Source organism: Scyliorhinus canicula, chromosome 9 (assembly GCF_902713615.1).
Source record: "Scyliorhinus canicula chromosome 9, sScyCan1.1, whole genome shotgun sequence".
NCBI classification, from domain to species: domain Eukaryota; kingdom Metazoa; phylum Chordata; class Chondrichthyes; order Carcharhiniformes; family Scyliorhinidae; genus Scyliorhinus; species Scyliorhinus canicula.
The window spans coordinates 130710812-130731997 of NC_052154.1; the positions used below are offsets into that span (position 1 = coordinate 130710812).

The 21186-nt window shown below is 50.5% G+C and overlaps 1 protein-coding gene across 1 annotated transcript in view; it reads right to left on the minus strand.

Moving 5' to 3' along the window:
• The window catches only part of LOC119971691 (sodium/hydrogen exchanger 10-like), a 730493-nt gene that overhangs the window by 332985 nt on the left and 376322 nt on the right, over window positions 1–21186 (minus strand). Inside the window, exon 17 of the mRNA XM_038807592.1 lies at window positions 11448–11597. Coding sequence (XP_038663520.1) covers window positions 11448–11597 — 150 coding nt within the window. The remainder of the gene's footprint in view (window positions 1–11447; window positions 11598–21186) is intronic.

The following is a 21186-nucleotide window of genomic DNA, read 5'->3' on the forward strand; positions in this document are numbered from 1 at the left end:
GTCACCAACAGGGTTTCAGTCTTCCAAAGAACGATGGACTGAATGGTGGACCAGTACGGGCTGTGGGCCACATTTCCATACTTGGACAACGTCACCATCTGTGGCCACGATCAGCAGGACCACGATGCCAAACTTCAGAAGTTTCTCCAAACTGCCCAAGCCCTCAACCTCACTTATAACAAGGAGAAATGCGTTTTACGCACAACCCAACTGGCCATCCTCGGCTATGTCGTGGAAAACGGAGTCCTCGATCCGACCCCGACCGCATGCGGCCCCTCCTGCAACTCCCCCTCCCCCAAGGCCCTGAAAAGATGCCTCGGGTCCTTTTCGTATTATGCCCAGTGGGTCCCCAACTATGCGGACAAAGCCCGCCCACTGATCAAAGCCACCATCTTCCCGCTGACGGCTGAGGCCCGCCAGGCCTTCAGCCGCATCAAGGCAGATATTGCCAAAGCTGCGATGCACGCGGTGGACAAGTCCATTCCATTCCAGTGGAGAGCGACGCGTCAGAGGTCGCCTTCGCCGCTACCCTTAATCAGGCAGGCAGGCCCGTAGCCTTTTTCTCCCATACCCTCAACGCCTCACAGGAGCTCAGTGGGTGGGACTAAGGTGGCAGTTGACCCTCTGGAGGTCACCGCCAGGAAGGTGATTCTCTTGAATAATCCGACTTACCTCCCCACGGAGCTCCTCCTCCTCCACTTCCATCTGTTGGGGGAGGTTAGGTCCGAGATGGTGCCACTTCCACTCAGCTTCAAGGACGTCCCCCAAAGCATGAGTTCTGTTTCTGGCACCAGGTCTTTATCTGCCTGGATTGGGAGGTTTTAGAGGGTGGCTTTGCAGTCCCCTGCCAAGGGGAGACATTTCGTGCCTTCTGTCCACGGAAGGCATGCGGTGCTATGCTTGCAAGGGGGTGGGGCATATCTGTAGAAATTGTCGGCCTCCATGGCTGCTGCAACCACCAAGGCAGCCGCAGCTGGTGCCGCCGCCACTCTCCCTCCACTTATCCTGCAACTGACTCTCTGTTCGGGGGAGGCCATGCCAGTGCCTACCGACACTTTCATTTCATTTCGTTTTGTTTCCGGCATGGAAGTGAGGGACCACACGTGTGACCAAAAGGTGTAGAAGAAGACACATAGGAAGGTTAGACAGCAGTCAGGTCCCGATACCCCTGACCCAGTCAGCCTGAAAGACCCAGTGCCCCGAATACCGACTCATGTGCTGCCGTTATGCCTCACTCCGCTGTCACCCAGCATCATCCCCAGTCCGTTGATGTTTTGTCATCGGGTGTCAGGTCCAGCGACATTACTGTGCGGGCCCAAATGTGGTGGCAGTGAGGCTCTCGACCCCGAAACAGAGGGTGCTGTGCCTGACCAGGAATTTGAGAATGGAGCATCGAGAGAAGAATAGACAGCCTGGGGGAGCCTCCAGAGACAGAGGTATACCAGAGGGATGTGGGTGATGCCCTGATTCATTCACCTCGGCATCACCCCCAGCCCCCGAAGGAAGACAGTTAAGGGAACAGCGAGGAAAACCCCTTCGCTCCCCCTCCCGCACACCCCGGGTAGGGTACTTCAGGGGCAGACAGCACCCTAAAGGGCTTATTCCACCCAGTGCAATTTAGCACCCAGACTTGCTCATTTTTTCAATGCTAGGGGGCAGCGGCAGCTCCCTGTTTCTTGGATTCTTGGCGGGTAGTGGTTAGAAAGGCCCCCTTCTCCCTCCGTTCCAAATGCTGTCTTCAGTGCCTCAGCCACCATCCCGGAGCTGTTTCCGGAGTTGTTTCTGGGACCTTCCAGTGACCGGATGTCGGGGGGGGGGGGGGGGGAAGCAGGGATCCGCGCCACCACCTCCCTCTGGCCTGGGAGGAACCCAAGAAGAACCTGCCTGTCAACAATCCTGCTGGTGGGATCCTCTTGCTGGTCTGCCTCTCCCTGCCCCAAACCCCCCAACCATTCCCTCATCCAACCATTCTGGGCTCCACCCCCTCCCCCTCCGCTCTGCTCCAACCTACCCTGGTCTGTGTTACATCACTCCAGGGTGAGGATGGTGGACCTGTGTTGGCACTGTCAGCAGGTCAATATATAAGGCATGAGGGTGATGATAACCTGCTGGTGCTCCTCAATCTATGAGTCTGACTCCTGTCTGTCTGCCGACAGGGCGCTCACACCCATCACCTGCACATGGTATGCCTCGGGGTAGGGGGTCAGATCTAGGATTACCCGGTGGGCTGGGGCTGGGAGAGGGCAACTGGGGAAGGGGGGGTGCGGGCCGGCTCGCAGGCCGGAAGAACGTGACAGAGACTTCGCATATGACAGGTGTAATGAGTTTTAATGATGTACAATCGCGACCCTATTTGTCGCGAGCTACCGATGGTGGCGACACCTCTCCCCCTCCACCCAGTGCCCTCTCAGTGATCCTCAAACTGCTTAACCTTCTGTGCCCTGCCGCTGTGTCAAGGTTCATCCCCTGCATGCACACCAGCGGGGGAGGTAGCCTGCTGCTCACCATGTGCCTTGTGACCTTTGATGCCCCTTTGTGGGCGTCCTCCAGATGCCCTGGGGCTGGGAAACCCGGAATCCTTGCCAGTGGCAATATGCTGTGTCACTATGTTCCGCCCGCTGACCCAAGATGTGCCATTGTTTGGTAAGGGGAGACTCGGGATAGCTGGAGACTGCCATCATCTCCCTTTAGGAAGGTTCCGGTTCGGCCTCTGGCACTCCCACCTCTTGGACACGGCCGGTAGGGCCGGGGGGGGTCACCTTGGAATGGGGAGGTAACTGGAGTGAGCTCCAGAGACCACTATGTGATTTAAAAAAAAATTAGAGTACCCAATTATTTTTTTCCAATTAAGGGGCAATTTAGCCTGGCATTCAGACACAGGACCGGAATCAAACCTGGGTCCTTAGCGCTGTAGGCAGCAGTGCTAACCAGTGCGGCACGTGTTTCCCCACCCCTGTGTGATCTGGCTCTGCCAGCTCCCCATTGGCTGCACCACGGTGTTGACGCCCTCAGCGATGCCCCTCTGTGACAGGGCCCCATTCTGCAGTGTCTCGCCAATGTCCACCTGCGTCTAGGATGCGTTCTTCAGTGACTGGGACATTTCCTGGAGCACCACGGCAATGCACAACTGAGACTGGGACATGCTATTGGGGACAGCTTCACAAGTTAAATATGGGCAAAGCAGTGGATCAAATGAGAAGGGATTTCCGTAGATGGGACATGCTCTTACTGATGCTGGTGGGGAGGGTTCAGACGGTGAAGATGATGGTCCTTCCAAGACTGCTTTTCTTTTTTTAATGTCTCCCGATTTTTGTCCCAAATATGGGGATATCGAGGTTTATATGGGCGGGTAAAACCGCGAGAGTAAGGAGGACACTCCTGGAATGGACCCGCGGAGAAGGGTGCTTGGCTCTCCCGAGCTTTAACTATTACTGGGCTGCCAACATATCGATGGTCAGGAAGTGGGTAGTGGGGAGGGGTTGGTTTTGGAGCGGATGGAAGCAGCATCCTGCAAAGGTATGAGTTTGGAGGCTGTATTGACGGCGCCCCTGCCATTCTCGCCGGCTCGGTACTCTACAAGTCCAGTGTTGGTGGCAGCCCTAAGGGTGTGGGGGCAATGGAGGCAGCATATGACACTGGAGGGGGCATCTGTGTGGTCACCAATCTGTTACAATCACCGGTTTGTCCCGGGGGGGGGGGGGGGGGGGGGGGGGGGAGGGGGTGCTTTAAGGTATCGCAGCGGGCATGGATTGAGAGGCTTGGGGATCTATTCATCCAGGAGCGCTTTCCGACATTGGAGACATGAGCGGAGGAGTTTGATTTGCCAGGTGGGAACGGGTTTCGGTAACTTCAAGCGCGCGACTTTGTACGGAGGCAGGTCCCAGGCTTTCGTCGCCTCCCTCTGAGGGGACTACAGGATAAAGTGCTGTCAAAAACAGGGGTTGGAGGTGGGAAGGTTTTGGAGATATACAGTGAATTTTTAGAGTGGAAGGGGCCCCTATCAGAGAGGTGAAGAGGAAGTGGGAAGAGGAGCTAGTAGGGCAGCTGGAAACTGCACTGTGGGAAAAAGCCTTGAAAAGGGTAAATACATCCCCGTTCTGTGCTAGACGTAGCTTGATTCAGTTCAAGGTAGTCCACAGGTCCCACATAACGGTAGCCCGTATGAGTAGGTTTCTCGAGGAGGTGGAGGACAGATGTGGACGTTGTGCGGTTAGCCCGGCCAACCATGTTCATATGTTTTGGGCATGGCCGAAACTGAGGGAATTCTGGCAGGGATTTGGGGATGTTATGTCAGAAGTCCTGGAAGGTAGGGTAACTCCAAGTCCAGAATTGGCAATATTTGCGATGTCAGAGGATCCGAGGGCAAAGTGAGGGGGATGGAGGCCGGTATCCTGGTCTTCTCCTCCCCGGTGGCCCGGAGACGGATCTTGCTGAGATGGAGGGACTCGGAGCCCCCAAAGTCAGGAGTGCGGGTCAGCGATATGGTAGGGTTTCTCAGTCTGGAGAAAATCAGGTTCGCTCTGAGAGGATCAATACACGGATTTGCCCGGAGTTGACAGCCGTTCATCGATTTCTTGAACAAAAATTGAATGTCAGCAGTAAGGGGGTGGGGGAAGGGAAAAGGAGGGGGGAGGAAAACAGGAGGCAAGATAATGTTAAATAAGGGCAGAGAACTTAGTATATGGGTAATTGGGGACAGGGCAGGAGAAGTGGGGGATGTAGTTTATTGTTTGTTGTTCTTTTAGGGGGTATTTTGTGCGTCAACCGGCACGTTTGTTTTGAAATGTCAACAGGTTAAATTGTGAAAATAGCAAATGCTTCAATGAAATATTTTCTTTAAAAAAAGACTCAGCGACTGGGACATGCACTGACGCACCTCGGAAATGCCCACCCGAGACAGGGACATGCTCCGCAGCACCTCAGAAAGGTCCACCTCCGTCATGGATACAACCCCAGCAACTGGGACATGCTGTCGAGTCCCTCCACAGTGGCACAGCTGCGTGCTGCCTGGGGTTTGCTCTGTGGGATCGGTTTAAGAACTACTCCCCTCATTAGCGGGGAGCTGCCAAGCGTGGTCCAGGCAAATCAGCTGGCAGGACAATTATTTCCGACATGAAGCCAGTGGGGTATCATTACCAGCACTAATTGGCGTTAGATACCAGTGACAATCTTATCTTGCCAGTCGGCCTTCGGGAAGCACCCTGCAATTCTCACTCGCTACCACACTTGGAAACTTTTCCATTAGATCACACTTGTACCTTTAGCTAGGTTGGGTTTGTTCATCCAAATTCCCTGGGAACCTAGCAAAAAGGACCAAAGAAACAAGTAGCCTGGGAGGAGCTACCTAGTATGCAATCTTTTCCTACATGCCGCCACAGAAGTTCGTCTCTCACCTCTTTCGTAATCTGCACAGTACTCCTCTGACCAATACATTCTGCTGTCACACACATTCCCTTCTCTGCAACCTCCTCCTCAAACATTGATCTCAATCGACAGCACAAACCTGAAACCTCGTACCCTGCATCACCGTCCCCTCAAATTTCTACCCTCCATCCTCAGAAATCAGTTAATTCCTCACATTCATAATGTTCTGCCCTTTCTCATTAAAGGAGGCAATCCCACAATTACAGGGAGAAGCAAAACCAGGGTTGGAGCTGCATTCATGGCCATTGTGACCATGATGACGGGAAAACATGGAGTTTGGTAGGATGGCAACAGTGCAGGTTGTTGTTAAAGGAGAGATGAGGAGGCCCAGAGACCTGGTGATAATATTGGATTTTATTTTTATATTCATGTAAGATTTATGGTTGTTGCTGACTAGGCCAGCATTTATTGCCCATCCCTTCTTGCCCTTGAGAATGTGATAGTGATCTACCTTCTTGAACCATTGCAGACCCAGAGGTACACCCACAGTCCTGTTAGCGAGGAAGTCCCAGGATTTTGAATGTCACCAGTATGCTATCATGAATGCACTTTACCAAACTGAAGCCCTAAGCCCTAACCAACATCTTGCATCTCCCACAGGTGCATTTCCGAGTGTTGCCAAAAAAAATGATTAGGCCATGGATTCCTCAGAAAAAGAGTGTCATTCTGAGGAGGCAAAGCCACATGATTTACACGTGCTTTCCATCAGTGCAAATATACACAACTTGATGGGCCCCAGATTCTCAGCTTTTTACAGTTTACATTATGAGGAACACATCATAGAAGGGTTCTAACACAGTAGAAGGCTATTAAGCTCATCATGTCCATGCTGGCTCTCTGCAAGAGCAATTGTCCCGAGTGCCATTCTCCCATCTCCCCAATCTTTCCCCGTAGCCCTGCACATTTTTCCTTTTCAGATAATTAAAAAAATTTTTTAGAGTACCCAATTAATTTTTTCCAATTAAGGGGCAATTTAGTGTGGCCAATCCACCTAGCCTGCACATCTTGGGTTGTGAGGGTGAAACCCACGTGAAATGCTGCAATTGTATAAGGTGTTAGTGAGGCCACACCTGGAGTATTGTGTTCAGTTTTGGTCTCCTTACTTGAGAAAGGACGTACTGGCACTGGAGGGTGTGCAGAGGAGATTCACTAGGTTAATCCCAGAGCCCAGAGCAGGGGGCAGCACGGTAGCATTGTGGATAGCATAATTGCTTCACAGCTCCAGGGTCCGAGGTTCGATTCCGGCTTGGGTCACTGTCTGTGCGGAGTCTGCACATCCTCCCCGTATGTGCGTGGGTTTCCTCCGGGTGCTCCGGTTTCCTCCCACAGTCCAAAGGTGTGCAGGTTAGGTGGATTGGCCATGGTAAATTGCCCTTAGTGTTAGTTGGGGTTACTGGGTTCTGGGGATAGGGTGGAGGTGTTGACCTTGGGTAGGGTGCTCTTTCCAAGAGCCGGTGCAGACTCGATGGGCCGAATGGCCTCCTTCTGCACTGTAAATTCTATGATAGCTGAAGGGGTTGGATTACGAGGAGAGGTTGAGTAGACTGGGACTGTACTCGTTGGAATTTAGAAGGATGAGGGGGGATCTTATAGAAACATTTAAAATTATGAAGGGGATAGGATAGATGCGGGCAGGTTGTTTCCACTGGCGCGTGAAAGCAGAACTAGGGGACATAGCCTCTAAATAAGGGGAAGTAGATTTAGGACTCAGTTTAGAAGGAACTTCTTCACCCAAAGGGTTGTGAATCTATGGAATTCTTTGCCCAGTGAAGCAGTTGAGGCTCCTTCATTAAATGTTTTTAAGGTAAAGATAGATAACTTTTTGAAGAATAAAGGGATTAAGGGTTATGGTGTTCAGGCCGGAAAGTGAAGCTGAGTCCACAAAAGATCAGCCATGATCTCATTGAATGGCGGAGCAGGCTCGAGGGGCCAGATGGCCTACTCCTGCTCCTAGTTCTTATGTTCTTAAAACGAGGAGAATGTGCAAACTCCACACGGACAGTGACCCAGAGCCTGGATTGAACCTGGGACCTCGGCGCTGTGAGGCAGCTGTCCTAACTACTGCGCCACCAATGTCCTAGGGGGTGCTTTTGCTAACACTGTTGGGGAGGTTTTAAACTAATGTGGCAGGGGATGGGAACCAGATTAGGAAGTTAGAGGTCAGTAAAGAGGCAGCAACTAAAGCCAGAAAGGTACTAGATAATAAACTCAATGTGACTAAGGGGAAGAGTAAACAGGGAAGAGATGATGAATGCAAAGGGACAGGTGGTCTGAGGTGCATTTGTTTTAATGCAAGAAGTGTAGCAGGTAAGGCAGATGAATTTAGGGCTTGGATTAGTACCTGGGAATATGATGTTATTGGTATTACTGAGACTTGGTTGAGGGAAGGGCAAGACTGGCAACTAAATATCCCAGGATATAGATGCTTCAGGAGGGATAGAGAGGGAGGTAAAAGGGGTGGAGGATTGCATTACTAGTCAGAGATGATATCACAACTGTGATTAAGGAGGGCACAATGGAGGATTCGAGCACTGAGGCAATATGGATAGAGCTAAGAAATAGGAAGGGTGCAGTAACATTATTGGGACTTTACTACAGGCCTCCCAAAAGCAAGTGTGAAGTAGAGGTACACATGTGTAGACAGATTATAGAACAATGTAGGAGCAATAGGGTGGTTGTGATGGGAGATTTTAACTTCCCCAAAATTGAATGGGACTCATGTAGTGTTGGAGGTGAAGATGGAGCAGAATTTGTAAGGAGCATCCAGGAGAGTTCTTTAGAGCAGTATGTAAATAGTCCAACTCGGGAAGGGGCCATACTGGAACTGGTATTGGGAATGATCCTGGCCAGGTGGTGAAGTCTCAGTCGGTGATTACTTTGGAATAGCGATCACAATTCCGTAAGTTTTTAGAATACTCATGGGCAACACGAGAGTGGTCCTAAAGGAAGAGTGCTAAATTGGGAAAGGCCAACTATAACAAAATTCAGCGGAGCTAGGGAATGTGGATTGGGAGCAGCTGTTTAAGGGTAAATCCACATTTGAAATGTGTGAGTCTTTTAAGGAAAGGTTGATTAGAGTGCAGGACAGACATGTCCCTGTGAAAATGAGGGATAGAAATGGCAAGATTAGGGAACCATGGATGACGGGTGGAATTGTGAGACTAGCTAAAATGAAAAAGGAAGCATACGTAAGATCGAGGCGACTCAAAACTGATGAAGCTTTGGAGGACTATCGGGAAAGTAGGACAAATCTCAAACGCGCAATAAAGAGGGCTAAAAGGGGTCATGAAATATCTTTGGCTAACAGGGTTAAGGAAAATCCCAAAGCCTTTTATTCGTATATAAGGAGCAAGAGGGGAACTAGAGAAAGGATTGGCCCACTCAAAGACAAAAGAGGGAATTTATGCGTGGAGTCAGAGGAAATGAGTGAGATTCTTAATGAGTACTTTGCATCGGTATTCACCAAGGAGAGGGACATGACGGATATTGAGGCTAGGGATGGATGTTTAAATACTCTAGGTCATGTCGGCATAAGGCAGGGGGAGGTTTTGGGTATTCTAAAAGGCATTAAGGTGGACAAGTCCCCAGGACCAGATGGGATCTATCCCAGGTTACTGAGGGAAGCGAGGGACGAAATAGCTGGGGCCTTAGCAGATATCTTTGCAGCATCCTTGAGCACGGGTGAGGTCCTGGAGGACTGGAGAATAGCTAATGTTGTCCCTTTGTTTAAGAAGGGTAGCAGGGATAATCCAGGGAATTATAGACCTGTGAGCTTGACGTCAGTGGTAGGCGAACTGTTGGAGAAGATACTGAGGGATAAGATCTATTCACATTTGGAAGAAAATAGACTTATCAGTGGTAGGCAGCATGGTTTTGTGCAGGGAAGGTCATGTCTTACAAACCTAATAGAATTCTTTGAGGAAGTGACAAAGTTAATTGATGAGGGAAGGGCTGTAGATGTCATATACATGGACTTCAGTAAGGCGTTTGATAAAATTTCCCGTGGCAGGTTGATGGAAAAAGTGAAGTCGTATGGGGTTCAGGGTGTACTAGCTAGATGGATAAAGAACTGGCTGGGCAACAGGAGACAGAGAGCAGTGGTGGAAGGGAGTGTCTCAAAATGGAGAAAGGTGACTAGTGGTGTTCCACAGGGATCCGTGCTCAGATCACTGTTGTTTGTGATATACATAAATGACCTGGAAGAAGGTATAGGTGGTTTGATGAGCAAGTTTGCAGATGATACAAAGAGTGGTGGAGTTGCAGATAGAGAGGAGGACTGTCAGAGAATACAGCAAAATATAGATAGATTGGAGAGTTGGGCAGAGAAATGGCAGATGGAGTTCAATCCAGGCAAATGCAAGGTGATGCATTTTGGAAGATCTAATTCAAGAGCGGACTATATGGTCAATTGAAGAGTCCTGGAGAAAATTAATGTACAGAGAGATCTGGGTGTTCAGGCCCATTGTACTCTGAAGGTGGCAACGCAGGTCGATAGAGTGGTCAAGAAGGCATACAGCATGCTTGCCTTCATCGGACGGGGTATTGAGTACAAGAGTCGGCAGGTCATGTTACAGTTGTATAGGACTTTGGTTAGGCCACATTTGGAATACTGCGTGCAGTTCTGGTCGCCGCATTACCAGAGGATGTGGATGCTTTAGAGAGGGTGCAGAGGAGGTTCACCAGGATATTGCCTGGTATGGAGGGTGCTAGCTATAAAGAAAGGTTGAATAGATTAGGATTGTTTTATTTGGAAAGACGGAGGTTGAGGGGGGACCTGATTGAGGTCTACAAAATTATGAGAGGTATGGACAGGGTGGATAGCAACAAGCTTTTTCCAAGATTGGGTGTGTCAATTACAAGGGGTCACGATTTCAAGGTGAGAGGGAGAAAGTTTAAGGGAGATGTGCGTGGAAAGTATTTTACGCAGAGGGTGGTGGGTGCCTGGAACGCTTTGCCAGTGGAGGTGGTAGAGGCGGGCACGATAGCATCATTTAAGATGCATCTGGACAGATATATGAACAGGCGGGGAACACAGGGAAGTAGATCCTTGGAAAATAGGCGACAGGTTTAGATAAAGGATCTGGATCGGCGCAGGCTGGGAGGGCCGAAGGGCCTGTTCCTGTGCTGTAATTTTCTTTGTTCTTTGTTCTACCATGCTGCCCCTCTTTTTCAGAAAATGATACAATCTGCTTTTGAATGCCTTGAGTGAACATGGTTCCACCATATTCTTGAGCAGTGCATTCCAGATCATAACTACTGTATAAAAATGTTTTTCCTCGTGTTGCCAATTACCTGAAATTTGTGCCCTCTGGCTCTCAATCCATCCACCAATAGAGTGTTTCTCCACCAATCTATTCTGCTGGTCGGGAAATCTAGGGCCACTGTATATGCTTTAAAGTAGAGCCATGTCCTTCAATAGAGAAGTTCGGCAATGGTAAAAGTCTGGAACTCTCCCACAAAAAGCAGTCGCTAGCAGTTCAATGAATAACTTAAAATCAGAGGTCAGCAAATAGGATAAAAAAGGGACAAAGGGGCAGATGAATAAAGGTAGAATACAGATTAACCATGACCACAGAGATTGTCAGAACAGACTTGAGGGGTTGAATAGCCTACTGTGGTTCCTGCGTTCTTATATTTTTGGTGGCCAAGCAGGACTGAAGGAGATCAGTGTCCTTTACTTTTATTACCCTCAGCACCTTTTTCCTCTTACAATCAAAAGTCTTTAAATCCTACTCTTGGAATCACCAATTTGCAACTTCCAAATGTACCCCTCTTTTATTCTTTATAACATATTCACATTATGAACTCAAGACCTTGTCCTTTCATCTTGATTTATGAATACAAAACCAATGTTCTCAGTATTTGTCAATCCAATTCCTATACTTAGCCTTGCAGAATTCTTTGTCAGTGCAGGAAAATAAATCATGACGGTAAAAGTCGCTAAAACAACTTCATTTTTGTTGTTAATTGATCCAACATTTCAAAGTAGTCTCTATCCTCAGAATTATTTCCTACTGCATTACCTCAGAGATCACTTTTTGGTCAGAAATATGATCAATAAGATTACTAACATCCTCTTCTCCCACCACATATCCTTTTCCAATATCATATCCAAAGCTTAGTTGTTTATTAATCTGTTTATTGAGAAGATGTATGAAAGTTGGTATCATAATCTGAAAAACAAACACATAAATTAAGCATGATAGATATAGAGTCAAATGCTGTCATAGATCATCATGACACCATCTGTGGGATTCTCCATTGGCGGGATCCTCCGCTTCGCTGGCAGCACATGCCATGCCCGCGGGTTTCCTGACGGCGTGGGATGGCCACAACAGGAAACCCCCATTGGTCGGCTACCAGAACGGAGAATCCCGCTGACTGCAGTGGTGCGCTGGCCATAAAACGGGGCTGGCGGGACGGAGAATCCATCCCCAGATCTTTAGATGTAGAAGCTTTGGTCTACTCCAATTCCTACTCCACTGAAGCAGGTAAATGCCATCATGAAATGATTATGGCTGCAGACCAATTGTGCTCAAGATTCATTCAGAATTCAATTTAAGGTGCTCACCAACAATGCAGCTGGTAACCCCAAGAATCTGTGAAGTCACTGAACACCTATTTCCAACTTCTAAAAAAGATAAATTTAGAGTATCCAATTCATTTTTTCCAATTAAGCAGCAATTTAGCGTGGCCATCCACCTACCCTGCACATCTTTGGGTTGTAAACATGGGGAGAATGTGCAAACTCCACACGGACAATGACCCAGAGCCAGGATCTAACCTGGGACTTTGGCACCGTGAGGCATCCATACTAACCACTGCGCCACCGTGCTGCCCAAGGAAAACTCCAACTTAATGAATTTCTCATTTTATTGTGCAGTGGCCCTCTCCACATTACTTGGCCATCTTTAAATATCCACATTTTAGGAAGCTTTCAATAGTTAATTTATCAATGAAAATTTAGTGCCACAGTATATTCAAGAAATCTTTCCTTGGGTTGCCACCTTTCCGTGGTAACATTCACTTGAACATTCCATTGATCCAGGGAGCAATACCATTGGGAGTCTTAAACTCCTAGAAGGGTTGCCCATGACGGTTAGGTCAGAGGGAAGGAAACAGACAAAGTGCAATCCAAAATAATTCCTCAATGGTGAATCAGGCAGAAGATACTCGTGTGGTAACAACGGCGGCGATGGTGGATGAAGGCTGCGGTAATAGGGAGATCCCCTGGCATCCAGGTTCCCTTGCTACGAGAACTAGACCTACCCTCTCTCAAGGACCGTGGGTGGGATTCTATGGCCGAAGAATCAACCGTGACAACAAAATTGTGCCGGGCATGGGATGCAGAATGCCATGCTCCAGTGCCTTGACTATGGCACCAATGAGTGACATCCCCCCCCCCCCCCCCCCCCAAATGGGTCCAGGCGCAGACCACCATTGTTGCTGCCTACAAGACTGCCATCTTGCAGCGCACCCCACTAACCGTGGCCCGTGGTTGTGAAGAGTGACACCAGCCCTATAGATGCCACCACCCCACGACCCAATCACATGCTCTCTACCCCACCATATCTCCCCTCCCCCAACTGGTCACCACCCACCAGTGGGGCAGCACGCGGCCCACCCAAGGGCAATGACCACAGTAACCCCTGGAGGAGGGAGCCGGAAAGGGTGCACCACCGGCATAGGACGGGCCAGCCACCAGTATCCCTGACAACAGGGATGGATGCCTGGACCAGAGGTCCCCGCAATGCCAGGCAGCGACTGGGCCAGGCGTGCGAAGGGCAGAGAGCCAGGGGGAACGGCCAGGGGTAGGTGTGAGGATGGGGGACGGGTGGAGGAACAGGTTGGGACACGGTCTGCCGTGCAGACCGGGGCCACCATGTAGCGTGGTGGTCCTGGTCAGCACAGAGGTATGCACCATGTTAACATGTCTGACATTCACCCCCTGCAGACAATGGACTTCAGAATTCAAACAGGAATCATGGCCCTCATCCTAGTCGCCGCAGCCCTGGGGATGCACAGAGGCAGTACAAGCTGGAGCGACTCGAGTTGGACCCTGCAGCAGCAGAGCCTGCCCCAGAGGACAGGGGGAAGCCGGTGAGGATGGGAGAGCCGGCCGCCCACCAGGCCAAGGAGGAGGAGGTGGGAAGGAGGCACCGCATGAGGCCCTGTGTGTATTGGCAACACCTGTCATTCGAGGACCTGCCGTACCAGGCAAGCCGTCAAAGACTCTGGCTGAGCATGGGGACAGTATGACATATCTGTCAGGTCCTGGCACACCTGGCACTACGTGGATATGGGGGAGGACAGTGGCCGTCAAGGTGACAGTCGCCCTGAACCTTTACGCTATGGGATCCTTCCAGGCGCCGAGTGGAGACCTGTCCGGAATCTCACAGACCTCGGTGCACAGGTGCATCCGCATCATCACAGAGGCCCTATATGCCCGATCACCACAATATATCAGATTCAATGTGGACAAAGCCCACTAGGATGCCCGGGTAGCGTGTTTCACCGTCATTGCCGAGACGCCCTGGGTCCAGCGGTGAACAATGGGATGCATGTCCCCTTTGAACACTGCTGCATGGCAGGCTGGTCTTCCTAAACCAAAAGGGATTCCACTCAATGAATGTGCAGCTGCTGTGTGACCATGCGATACACATCATGCACATCTGCGTCTGAACGTCTTCATCCTGGCACACTCAACGTCTCCTGACCTCTTTGAGGCACATCCACGATTGAGGGGTTGGTTCCTGGGCAACAGGGGTTACCCAGAGGCCACAGACCGGCACAGAGACCTGCTACAACGAAGCCCATGCAGCAACCAGGGGTGTGATCGATGGGTGCTTTGGCATCTTGAAGATGTGGTTCAGATGCCTGGACCGCTCAGGATGGGCCATCCAGAATAGTGCTGGGACAATCTCCCACATTGTGGTGGCCTGCTGTGCCCTCCACAAAATCGTGCAGCAGAGGAGAGATTTGCTGGTGGAGGATGATGAACGTCAGCCCTCGTCCGACGAGGAGGATGCAGGGGAGTGCGAAGATGGGCAGGACATGGAGCACGGGCAGGAATGGGAGACTGCACAACATGTGTGCCTGGGCCGGCGCGCAATGGAAGCGTTGATCACCTCCAGGTTCACTGACTATGAGCCCTGGTCATTGGCACGGACATCCATCCCAACCCAATCCCAACCCAAAACCCCCCCCACCTCCCATCCCGGCCGGTCACCCCCTTCCATGAGCACCCTCCCTGTACCACCCCATCCTTTGCAACTCCTCCGTAATTCCTACCTGGTTCACTATGGGATGCGGGCCCTTGGTTGGCAGTAACAGCAAATCCAATCCACGAGATGGAGGATGATGACAACCTGCTCTGCGATGAGCTCTGGTGCTCCGCATCATTCGACAATGTCTGACTCCTACCCATGGCAGCACTTTCCGCCATCCACCGCACTCCATGGGACGGGGGTGTGAGCGGACCCCTGAGGCTCCCCTGCCACTTGATGCTGCTAGGTCCTGGAGGCCCACACACGCCTTGAATGGCTAGTTCCCTCCATGCAAACCAGCCATTCCATCGCACGGTCCCACTGAGCCCTTGGGATGGCGGGGGTGGGTGAGGTTTAGGGATGCAATGCTGGAGTGGCGAGTGCTGGCTGAACTGGGGACCCTGCGTCAAGCCCACCCCTAACGTCCGCCCAACCATTCCGGCCCCCTGCGACCAGCCCAGACCAGCCCATCCCTTACTTCTCTCTGACAGAGCACTGAGGCAGGTTGTAACTTTGTGAACAGGTGTTTAATATGAACAAGTGAACAGACATACACAGCTTAGTGCCTTAGCCCCTATCGCTATCCGATGTGCTTGTTATGGGAGAGGCGTTTCCACAACCCCAAAATGTATCATGGAGTTCAACCAACCTCTCCCTTTAATGTATTGTTGCTTTTGAAGCACACGGCTTGTTCTCCAGGTGTGGTATTACAATTATGGACACGTGGGTTTTTAAACACAAAACAATATTTATTCCATGAGCTCAACTTAACCTTTTAAATAAACATTGGATCACGTAACACCCCTTACTTCAAAGATAACCCCGAAAATAATACAACACTAAATAATCCCTCAAAATGTTCCTTCAAACCTCTAAAAGACTTAACACCTTTAAACAGAAACACATCAGGTTAAAGACATTACTATTATGAGTTTAAATCACCCAAATAATTCAGAGATAGACTTTCATGGCAGAGATCACAGCAGATCCAGCTCACTGCAAATACAGACACACCCAAACTCTTTTTCTCAAAACTGCTTTCTCCTTTCAAACAGCTCACAGCAAACATGCCAGGCACTTTTCAGCTGCTCTCTCCCAAACTGAAACTAAAAGCAGAAATGAGCTCAGCTCCCCCCTCCCTCTGACATCACTTCAGTAATATGAGCTGCTCCTTTTCTTAAAGGTACATTGCTTAAACATCCATTTCTTAAAGGCACTCTCGCATGACATGCTGCACCATGCCAACTTAACTGGTAAGTATCTCCCTGACCTTACTGGCCCTAACTATATGCCGAGGTGGATCCCCAGGAAGCATATCAGGAGTGGAGGCAGCCTGCTGCAATTCCCGGCCTGTGACCTGTGTCCTCTTTGGTGGCTGTCTTCTGGGGAGACTGGGTCTGGATGTGTGTCCCAGGTGGAGTGGTGCCGCCCTGTCTGCCTGCTGCTCATCAGATGCACCAGAGAGGGGGGTGGGGGGGGGGGGTAGGCCTCTGTTGCTCTGGCACCTCCACTGTGGGAGTCACCGCACTCCATGGGACGGGGGTCCCACTTGATGCTGCCAGGTCCTGGAGGCCCCCACACGCCCTGACCAGGGTCTCGATACTCATGGCCATGGAGAACAGGAAGCAGACCACCTCCCTCTGGGACTGTACCACATCACGTTGCAATTGCGCCATCTCCCTCTGGGTCTGTACCACGTCGGCCAGCGCCCAGGCAATACCTCTGATGCCCTCAGCCATGATTCGCTGTGAATGGGCCACGCTCTGGAGTGCCGCCGCAATGTCCAGGTGGCCCTGGTATATGGTTGCCTGTGATGGAGCAGCCCTGTTCTGAGCCCCAGTTACTGCCCGCACAGATTGCCGCATCCTGACCCATGGCCGAAACCTTTGGCCTCCACAGCTGATGCCATCCATGCAATGTTGGCTGGGTGGCATGCATGGTCAGTACCACCTTCTGCTCCTGCAGGCGGTTCGACTCCTCCATCTGCACCTGCAGGTGCTGGATGGTTGCTGACACCCTCTCATGCAGTCCATGGCTCTGTGACTGCATCTTCACTACAGATGGGACCGCACTTTCCCCGAAACACAACCGGATGCAGTTAATCCCTGGGGTCGGGCCACTCTCCAACCGTCCTCCTCCTCGGGCGTTCCTACATCCACCTGCTGTACTACAGTATTTGTGTGGTGCGCACCAGATAGTATGCTTGGAGCTTCTTCACGAAGGTGTCCAACTGAGTTGAATGTCTCTGGGATGGTGGAAAGTGTTGGAGACATATGTGACGGAAAGCAAGTGTTTTCCCCAGACTGGTGTTCCAGGGTGTCTTGGGCTGTGGATCAAGGGCTCCCACTGATGTCCGTGTCCTCCTCCTCGCTGTTCTCCTCCTGGGGTTGTGATTGGGGAGCACCAGAAAAGCCTGCCTCATTGCCAGGTGATCCTGCAAGACACAAGACAAAACGCATGATTGGACCACTGGTTGGGATGGCGGGTGGTGGTGGAGGGGGCAGTGTGGTGGGGGGAGGAGATGGGGAGGAGATAGGGGGAGGTAGAGATGGAGGGGGCAGTATAGGGGGGGTGGGATTGTGGATGTGGTGGTGGGGACACATGTGCCTTGGGGAACTTCAACTCAACGGAGTCTCACTTGCTCAGCCGATGCCAACCTCTGCCTCGGTGACTGCCCTCTCCCCGGGCCCACTGATCAGATCCAGTCCCCACTGCTCTGCTGAGGTGAGGGAACACAGGTAACACAGTAACCCTCCGTTTTTTTGTCTCTTTCCCATCAGTTGTGGGCCGGTTTCTCCTGTTGGGGAGTGAGACAGAAAATGCAGTGTTAGACATTTGGACACATACAGCACCAAGGGTTGGTATCTCGTGGCCAGTATGGGTGCTGGCAGGTGGCCAGTATGGGTGCTGGCAGGTGGTACAGGGTGGGGTTCAGTCACCCTCTGGGAGGGGGGGTGGTTTACGGGTGTGCGGGTTGGGGGTACCAGGGGCACAGTGCTGCTTACTCACCTGGCCGCCCTGAGGAGGTTGTGCATTTTCTTGAACCACTACTGGCCGGTCTTGCCCACGGCCCTCATGGCCTCTTCCGACTGCGCCTAGGCCCGGTGCACGGTGGTAACCTCCTCCCCACTGCGGGATATAGGATGGCCCGTCTCTCCACCACGACATCCAATAGTGTCTCCAGTACCATATCTGTGAATCGTAGTGCTGCTCTCCTTGCTGCCATCTTGTCAGCTGGGATGGTGTGCTTGGGGAGTGGAGTGCTTATATGCGACTGCAGCTTGTCAGCCTCATGAGTGTCAATCCTGACTCCGGCAAATCAGACACTGTTTTTGTTTGGAGTCGGTCATGTTTCACGTGGAAACTGTACAAGCCCATTAACGGTTTGATGAATTATTCTGGGAATGGCACCAATTTTCCTGTTGTAGAACACCACCGATACAATCCCGACGTCAACACTTAAGTCTCTAAAAAGGAGTATCCCACCGCATGTGTCTGCTAATGTGTAATGGTATATACACATCAGGCGTCTACCTAGTACTGACATCGTTCATAGAAGTTCAGTATGCAGGTGGCATTGCCATCTCCACTTTCAGAAGAGAATCTCCAAGCCATGATATTTTGACATCTTTGCAGAAGCATATTGAAGGATAGGTCTCAGCCTGAATCTCAGAAAACTCAAGTCGGGGACGTCCGATGGTGGTGATGTGCTGAGTTGTTGCACGAAAGGTGCCCTGGGGAGCTTCAATTTAGGCCCTTTTAACCCATAAATCGGATAACAAAGTAAAAAAAAAAGCCATCCTCACCCGAAACTATAAACCATCCAAGAAAATACCCTCAAACAAGCCACGGAGCCGGAAAACTAGCAGGTGTAATACTCGGTGGAGGAAGATCCAGAGTTCAGAGCGAAAAGACATGCGGAGCAGAGCATAGCAGACCGAGTGTGATCGCCAACGCCGGCCCACCCACCAAAGGGGCAGTGGATGGAGCTTCTTTCAATAGAGCTCCTGGAATAGGCCTCAATATCTCTGATCCCAAAAAAGAAAAAGACATGTTAAGAGTGCAGGTCATACAGACCCATCTCACTGTTAAACACTGACGCCAAAGTCCTGGCGAAGGCCCTGGCGAGGCGACTGGAGAGTTGCATGCCAGAGGTAGTCGCGAAAGATCAGACAGGCTTTGTCATGGGCAGACGACTAATGATGAACATCAGATGCCTGCTGAACGTGATTATGACCCCACCAGGGGAGGACACCCCAGAAGTAATCATCTTATGCAGAGAACACCTTCGCCAGGGTCGAATGGAGGTACCTCATGGAAGTATTGGAACGGTTTGGGTTTATGCCAGGGTTCACCTCATGGGTGAAACTACTGTACAGCTCTCCCATGGCGAGCATACGGACAAATACCAACAGCTCTGAATAGTTCCGGCTGCACAGAGGCACGGATGCCCATTATCTTTGCTGCTATTCAACCTGAAATTGAACCGCTGGCTATCACCCTTAGATCATCGAAGGAGTGGAGAGGCATCCAGAGCGAAGAGAGGGAGCACAGAGTCTCACTCTATGCGATGACCTGCTCCTCTGTGTCTCAACCCCCTAGCCAGCATGGGAGGAATAATGGAATTCCTAAGGGAGTTTGGAGCTTTCTCAGGTTATACATTCAACCTGATCAAGAGCAAAATCTTCCCCATGAACCCGCAGTGGGGGGAATCAGAGCTGGGGCAGTTGCCGTTCAAGCTAGCCCAAACCAAATTCCAAAAGCTAGGGATCCAAATAGCCCACGACTGGGCATAGATCCACAAGTGGTACAACCTGGTAGAGGAGGTAAAGAAGGATTTGCGGAGGTGGGACTCACTCCCACTCTCCCTGACAGGCAGAGTACAATCAAAATGAATGTGCTGTGTTAGAAACCAAATGAAAAACTAATAAAATAGAGATGGAGGGTCAGTTGATGTGTTGTTCATGCATGATGTGGGAGCTGGTGGTTCCCAGTGACCATGTCTGTAGCAAGTGTTGGTTGCTCGAGGAACTGGCTCAGAGTTGATGAGCTGGATTCTGAGTTTCGGACGCTGCGACCACTTCAGGGAGGGGGGGAGGTACCTGGACACTGTGTTCCAGGAGGCAGTTACACCCCTTAGATAAAATACCTTGAATTCAGCCAGTGGTCAGGGACAGGAGGATGACATGTATGCAAAACAGTAAGAAGTCTTATAACGTCAGGTTAAAGCCCAACAGGTTTGTTCCAAACCACTAGCTTTCGAAGCGCAGCTCCTTCATTATGTGATTCACCTGATGAAGGAGCTGCACTCTGAAAGCTAGTGATTCGAAACAAACCTGTTGGACTTTAATCTGGTGTTGTAAGACTTCCTACTGTGCCCACGCCAGTCCAACACCGGCATCTCCACATCAAGTATGAGAAAGGGGGTGGTCAATGCAGGACTGACAGTGTTGCACATAAATACACGCAGTATACGGAACAAGGTAAATGAGCTTGTTGCACACATTGAAATTAGCCGCTATAATGTTGTAGGCATCACAGAGACGTGGCTGCAAGGGGATCAGGGCTGGGATCTAAATATCCAAGGGTATGTCTCCTATTGAAAGGGCAGGCAGATGGGCAAAGGGAGTGGGGTTGCATTGTTAGTAAGGAATGAAGTTCCTGATCACTGATCACCTTGGGACCAGTGACCATAATTCCATTGGTTTAAGATAGCTATGGAGAATGATAGTTCTGACCCAAAAGTTTAAATTGGGGCAAGGCCAATTTTGAGGGTATTAGTGGGAACTTTCAAAGGTTAATTGGGGGGTGCCTATTTGCAGGCAAGAGGACAGCGGGTAAGTGGGAATCTTTCAAAAAGGTGTTGACTAGGGTTCAAGGTGTGCACATTCCTCTGAGAGTGGGTGAGGCTCGTAGAAGGAGGGAACCCTGGATGACTTGGGATATTGAGGCCATGATCAAAAGGAAGGAGACATATAACATGCATAGGCACCTGGGATCAAATGAATCCCTTGACTAGTGTAGGGCTTGTCGGAGTAGAGCTAAGAGAGAAATCAGGAGGGCAAAAAGGGACATGAGATTGTCTTGGCAGATAAGGCAAAGGAAAATCCAAAGAGCTTTTACAGATACATAAAAGGTAAAAGGGTGACTAGGGAAAGGGTAGGGCACCTTAAGGATAAACAAGGTCATCTATGTGCAGATCCACAAGGGATGGGAGAGGTCCTAAATGAATATTTCACGTCAGTATTTACTGTTGAGAAAGGTACGAATGTTAGGGAAATTGGGGAAATCAAAAGTAATGTCTTGAAGAGTGTACATATTACAGAGAAGGAGGTGCTGGAGGTATTAAAGCGCATCAAGATAGATACATCCCCAGGACCTGATGAAATGTGTCCCAGGACGTTGTGGGAGGCTCGGGAGAAAATTGCTGGCCCCTTAGCTGAGATATTTGAATCATCGACAGTGTCAGGAGAGGTGCCTGAAGATTGGAGGGTAG